Source organism: Lactuca saligna, chromosome 4, assembly GCF_052625555.1.
Source record: "Lactuca saligna cultivar CGN05327 chromosome 4, ASM5262555v1, whole genome shotgun sequence".
Classification (NCBI taxonomy): domain Eukaryota; kingdom Viridiplantae; phylum Streptophyta; class Magnoliopsida; order Asterales; family Asteraceae; genus Lactuca; species Lactuca saligna.
This window is the reverse complement of record NC_136420.1, coordinates 70,963,740-70,970,260: the sequence shown is the minus strand read 5'-3', so window position 1 is coordinate 70,970,260 and position 6,521 is coordinate 70,963,740. Positions and strand designations below refer to the sequence as shown.

The following is a 6,521-nucleotide window of genomic DNA, read 5'->3' as shown; positions in this document are numbered from 1 at the left end:
TAAAAATAAAATATATTTAAAAAAGAAGTGGTTTAATGTTTAAAATTTTATATTATATTGACGATTTAATATATATTGAGTGGTCAATATAAATATATAAAACAGTTCATTCTAATGATATTAAATGAAAATAAGTAACGAATCAATAGAGAAAAAAAAAATCTAAAAGAAATAATCATTTGAGATTTTTAGTAACATCGTTATTTATCCTTCCTAAATAATGATATATTAGGTGTAAGACATTACACGAGTTTATTTAAAAGAAAAATCAAAATATATTTTCTTTTTTAAAATTATACAAATAATTTAGATAAATAAATAAAGAAAACTAATTACTTTAATTTAGAAATTTAGATATTAAAAGGAAACTTAATTAATGAAATTAACATACATTTACTTATACATTTATTGTAATTATTACATTTAAATATTATATAAAGTTTAATAAAATAGAAAAAAAATCATAAAATTATATGTAGAAAAAAAACTAATTTAAAATAAACACAAAAAATAACATGTAACAAAATGAATAAAAATATGATATGTGATAAAAAAAAAATTTATTTATTAGAGATTATTTTTTTCACTAGTTAATCTAACTTGTTATATTAAAAATATATATATATATATATATATATATATATATATTTTATAACTTTTTATTTTTATATATACATATTTTATAAAAATAATATAACATATGTTTAGAAACAACAAATTATACTATGATGGTTTTAAATATTTTAAATAGATGCTAATAGATATTTACGTTTTGAGAAAGCATTCCAAAAAAACTTATATAATTAAAAACATGATTTATAAAAATAAATTGTTTAATAAAAACATTCTACCAAATAAATAAGCTATATACTCTTATAAATCATAATAGAGGAAAAATAAAAATAAGATCGGATTGAGATGAAATCTTGATAAACACAATCTGAAGTCTGAACAATCCTGCAAAGAATCGTCGGCCCATTTTAGCGGCAAGTATGGCATGAGTCGGCTACCCTACACTTTTCCTTTCCCATTTAATCCTTTGATTTCATCAACACATCATTAATCAATATTTATATTATTCAACGGCATGGCAAATTCCAACTGGAATAATTTTTTAAAGATTTCTTCAGATTCCCATCATTAATCATCAACAGATTCCTTTTTCTTCTCATCAGTTTCAGACTACAAGTCCAAAAAAGTAAAAAGGGTGTATCTTTCCAATCTTCGTATATATTCCAACTTTCATAATCAAATTCGCTGACCTCACGTAAGCACACTGTAAACCCCTTTTGGACTCCATTCTTGGTAACTTGTTCTCTTCTTCTCGCTCTTATTTTGTTTGATTACAGGAATGGAGGATTAATTGAACCCTAATATAAGAATTATCGTGTATTCTTGTTTTATCGTCAATTTCATATGGTTTTTTGGGCATGAAAAACCCAAAAACCCAGTTTTAAAAGAATCCCAGATTCATATGATCTACCAACTCAAAACAATCTTGCAAATTTCTTCTTGAGTTCAGAAAATCATAATCTTTCGTCTTTCTCTGTTTATACAGTATGGCAGTCATGAATGTCGCTGCTTCAAACGAAACTCCAGTGAAACTTGAGGTTTCTTCTCAAATATCTTTACGAAACTCCACAATTTTTGGAACCAATTTCCCTTATTTTTGCAGCTTAAACTATGAATAATTCAAGAATCGATAATATTTTGAATTTTCAGGGGAAGTTTCTTGCAATTGTGGTATGTTGGATTCTTGGATTTGGATCTTTAGTCGCATGGAATAGTATGTTAACCATAGGAGACTACTACTACGAGTTATTTCCAGTAAGTCTTCAAAATCCTTCAATTTCCTTAATTTCTTTTCGTCAAGCGAACAAATTGTTAATTCTTTTCGCATATAATAATCTTTTGTGTTCTTATTTCATAGGATTATCATCCATCAAGAGTACTTACCTTGGTCTACCAACCCTTCGCAATAGGAACAATAGCAATACTTGCATACAACGAGTCAAAAATCGACACTAGGAAACGTAACATTGCAGGATACATCTTATTCTTTTTATGCACTTTAGCCCTCATTGTGGTAAGTCAACTTTTCGCCTTTTGACCTAATAATTGTATTTTTATTCCGAAAACACCCTTCTAAACTTGTTTATATAGATAGATTTAGCCACATCAGGGAAGGGCGGAATTGGAATTTACATCGGTATATGTGTTTTTGTTGCCGGATTTGGAGTAGCCGATGCTCATGTTCAAGGTGGAATGGTGGGAGACTTAGCCTTCATGAAGCCAGAATTCATGCAAGTAAGTTATTTTTATTTATTATTATTTTTTTTTAACTCAAAATTCATCGTGTCAAGAATAACTTTTCGCAATAAATGTTTGTTGACTCTTTTGTCGGATCTTGAAGTCATTTTTTGCGGGTTTGGGAGCATCTGGTATTGTAACTTCGGGTTTAAGGTTAATTACAAAAGCCGCATTTGACAAATCTCCCCATGGTTTACGAAAAGGGGCAAGTATGTATCATATTTTTCTCCAAAAGATTCTAGTAAAATATCCGATATTTAATTTCAGTTTGTTTTTTTTCGCAGTTTTATTCCTTGGAATCTCAACATTCGCTGAGTTTCTATGCATTCTTCTATACGCCTTTGTGTTTGGTAAATTACCGATTGTGAAATATTATCGCACAAAAGCAGCAAAAGAAGGATCAAAAACCGTTTCATCAGATCTCGCAGCTGCAGGCATCCAAACTGAACCAAATGGAACAGTAATAATTATCTTATTTTATGTTAGATTATGCAACGTTTGTAAAATCGAAAATGTTTTTTTTTTTTAATTACCTTTTTGGTATTTTTTGTAGGCTGATATCGATGCTAAGGTTCCTGAACGATTGAGCACTAAACAACTTCTCGTCAAGAACATCGATTATGCATTGGATTTGTTCTTGATATATGTCCTTACTCTCTCCATTTTTCCTGGATTCTTGTATGAAAATACAGGACACCACCAATTGGGTTCATGGTAAATTCATGTTACAATTTAGAATGTTTTTACTTTTTAGGAGACAAAAACTGACATTTTTTGTCCTACGTAACAAAAGTTGTCCCATCCAAAAAGTTGAGAACACTAGACAAAATTACAAAACTTTGTAATTTTGTTTTTTTTTCTCTTGTCCAAAAAGGTGAAAATTTTGTCACATCCCATGTAGCAAATGCATAGAATTTAATGATTTTTTTTTTTTAATTTTATAGGTACCCACTTGTTCTAATAGCAATGTACAATGCTTGGGATTTGATATCAAGATACATTCCTCTAATCGGATTTCTTAAGATTGAGTCACGAAAATGGCTAATGATTGCTACATTGGCACGTTTTTTATTTGTTCCAGCATTTTATTTCACTGCAAAATATGGTGATCAAGGTTGGATGATTATGCTTATATCGTTACTTGGATTGACAAATGGTTATCTCACTGTATGTGTCATGACTGTGGCTCCTAAAGGTTGCACGGTGAGTAGACAAGACATTACACAAAAAGAAAAAAAGTTGATCTTTTTTTATTGTGATAAAAAATTGCAACGTACTATATATATATATATATATATATATATATATATATATATATATATATATATATATATATATATATATATATATATATATATATATATATATATATATATTTTGTTAGGACATTTTTGGATGACATTGTTATAATTGTGTGGAAGAAAGATTATGAGGAATTTATGATTTTTGTTGGATTTTTTTAGGGTCCGGAAGCAAATGCATTGGGGAACATTTTGGTAATGTTTCTTCTAGGTGGAATATTTGCGGGTGTGGCTTTGGATTGGCTATGGATAATTGGGAATGGAGAATTTTGAAGGACAAATCGTGATTGGAATGATTTTTATTGGTTGATGAAATTTAGTTATAGATGTTGATTTGTTATTTGATATTGGCGAACCCAGAAAAATATAGTTAAAGTTGATATTTATGTGGCTAAGGTATAAGGATGCACATGTCTAAAGGGTAAAGTTCTTTGAATATAGGATTTTTTTTTTTTTTTAAATCTTGTAAGTTTTGTTTATTGTGTCTGTGTACAATCATACAATCATAAAGTCATATATTCTATGCGAAGATGATCGTTTGTTGTTTTATATTTATGGCAAAGAATGTGCTAAAAGTAGTTTATGACTTTATTGCTTATGAGAGGTAAGAAGGGTTGAAACCAAGGGAGGAATTAGAAAAAATCAAAGTGCCAACGAATAGTTATTTATCATTTTTAAACAATTGGTAACCATGGGATTAAAAAGATTGGAATATTTAGATTTCATGATATGAGTTGGTTTCCAAGAGGAAAAGTCGTACCACGAGATTGTAGAATCTTGAATTTAAAGTTTTGGTCATTGAAAATTCTATTTGAATTATAGGTTGGCGACATATGCAAAATACGTTTTTACGGGTTTTTTTTTTTTTGGTTTTACCCTGTAAATTTTTTTTTCAACTTTTTAATTTTACCATTTTCACTAGTTGCTTCCTTTTCGTAAACTTATTAAACTCACAAGAAAACTTCGCAAATTTTGTATGGTTTTACTCTTAATATGTTTTTTTGTTCCAGTTTACACTTGTTGACTTGGACAGAAACGGTCATCTATGATGTCATTATGATCCTTATAAAAGGTTTATGGCATAAGAGTGTTTATTCCTATTTTTACTCATGTATTAGGAATCACAATATATGCACTACCAACAACGTATTTGTCCTCAATACGCAACAACTGTGGGTGGAAATTCTTCAAACTCTAGTTGTCAACTTGTCCTGTGTTTGTTTTTTTAGGATTACTATTTCAAAAATCGCTAATATTTGCAGTAAAAGTTTGGATCTCATTTTCTATGTACAATAGTTACAAAAAGTAACATAAGTATATAGAGTGTCTTGGGTGTAAGACATACGCCTTACTTTAAATGGTGTTTATTATATATATATATATATATATATATATATATATATATATATATATATATATATATATATATATGGTGTTAATTGCAAAAATGTAATTAAAGTGGTTTATGGAGAACATCTTATAATTTTGCTGTAAAATATTAAATCTCAGCAAAAGTCTTAAAAATATATGTTAAACTTAAGTACACATATTGTCTCGAGTGTAAGACATATGGCATTCCTTAAGTAGTGTTAAATATCATTGTGTTAGTTGTATACTAGTCCAATATCGACGTTGTGCGTAATAAAATTACACAGTTAACCTTTTAGTAATCATATATCATTAAAAATATTTTTGTCATTTATATTAACTAAAATATAGTTATTATTACATTTAGACATTTAATTAATGTAACATTATAATTAATTTAAACAATAGATAATATAACACCTACTAAAATCGAATCATTTAATGGTATCTATTCACGTTTTACGTATGTATAAAATTAATTATATTTCTTATCTATTTTAATTAACTAATGTAATGATTTATTAACTTTAAAGAAAAATTGATGATATTTTAATTTCATTATGATGATTATTTAAATTATCAATCATTTGTTTGTGTTGTAACATACTTTAATTTATAATTTTATGTTACTTTAACTATTATTATTATAAATTATTTTTCAAATAACTTAACTGAATTCCAGTTATCATAGAAAATAGTAATGTTCAAATTGACGGGTTTTATATATATTAACGCGGATAAATCCTTAACACTTAAGGGTATATGCAACCAAAAGATCTATATCATAACTCGATTGAAGTAATATTATATTAAACAACAAAAACTTGGAACCCTATGCTAATTTCGAAATTTACAAAACAAAGTTAGGGTTACATACATTTTAGTTATTGTAGTAAATAACTAATCAAATACCTTCTAGAAAAACTCTTAGAACCAAGCACCACAAGTGTCGTGTCTCTAATGGTTTATACTCAAACCCTAGCAACCAATGAGCTTGGAGAGAGAGAGAGAGAGAGGAGAGAGGTGAGAATTTCATCCTAGTTATGGTCTAGATGTCATGGACGAAATTCATATCCCAATGGTCCTATTTATAGTGTAACAAGAAAACCCTAGATAACCCTAAAATGAATAAAATAATATTATTTCATTTTCATAATTATCTAGCTTCTTAATTATCCTCCAAATAATTCTAAATCTTCCAGAACCCTCTTAAAACCGCCCAAGGCATAGGAGGATTCTAGAATGCCTCTTGCTCAATTATTGAACAATTTCACTTCAACCCATGAACTTTTAATTAATCCCAAAATTAATTCCAATTAATTTCTGATTAATTCTTAATTAAATATTATCATTTCTAATTAATATATTATTCTCATAATATATTAACAAACTATTTATTTTGATTTATAATTAATTTATTAACCATATAATAAATTAATAAATCAGTTTCTTTCTCTAAAAGTTATCCTATTCAATTGTTAGGTTTGAGGGCAACCCAAAAGGATTGTGCTACAATCAATTCAAGTTTATATCAATTATAGT

The 6,521-nt window shown here is 27.6% G+C and overlaps 1 protein-coding gene across 2 annotated transcripts; it reads left to right on the top strand.

The window, feature by feature from the left end:
• The first annotated feature begins 936 nt into the window (after positions 1 to 936).
• On the top strand, positions 937 to 4,160 carry LOC145042125 (equilibrative nucleotide transporter 3-like). 2 transcript variants are annotated; one of them, XM_078990500.1, is made up of 10 exons: positions 937 to 1,267; positions 1,559 to 1,610; positions 1,723 to 1,827; positions 1,931 to 2,086; positions 2,164 to 2,307; positions 2,414 to 2,519; positions 2,595 to 2,770; positions 2,864 to 3,024; positions 3,255 to 3,513; positions 3,774 to 4,160. In XM_078990500.1, exons 2-10 carry the CDS (start codon positions 1,560 to 1,562, stop codon positions 3,882 to 3,884), a joined length of 1,269 nt encoding a protein of 422 aa, XP_078846626.1. In that variant the 5' UTR covers positions 937 to 1,267; position 1,559; the 3' UTR covers positions 3,885 to 4,160. The 2 variants fall into 2 exon arrangements, with proteins under 2 accessions (XP_078846626.1, XP_078846625.1); XM_078990499.1 differs by having other exon boundaries at positions 938 to 1,305.
• Positions 4,161 to 6,521: the final 2,361 nt, after the last annotated feature.

Coding starts and splice junctions, on each gene's coding strand:
- LOC145042125 (XM_078990500.1), top strand. CDS start 1,560: ATGGCAGTCATGAATGTCGCTGCTTCAAACGAAACTCCAGTGAAACTT. Junction 2,087..2,163: donor GCACTTTAGCCCTCATTGTG/GTAAGTCAACTT, acceptor TTGTTTATATAG/ATAGATTTAGCCACATCAGG. Junction 3,514..3,773: donor TGGCTCCTAAAGGTTGCACG/GTGAGTAGACAA, acceptor GGATTTTTTTAG/GGTCCGGAAGCAAATGCATT.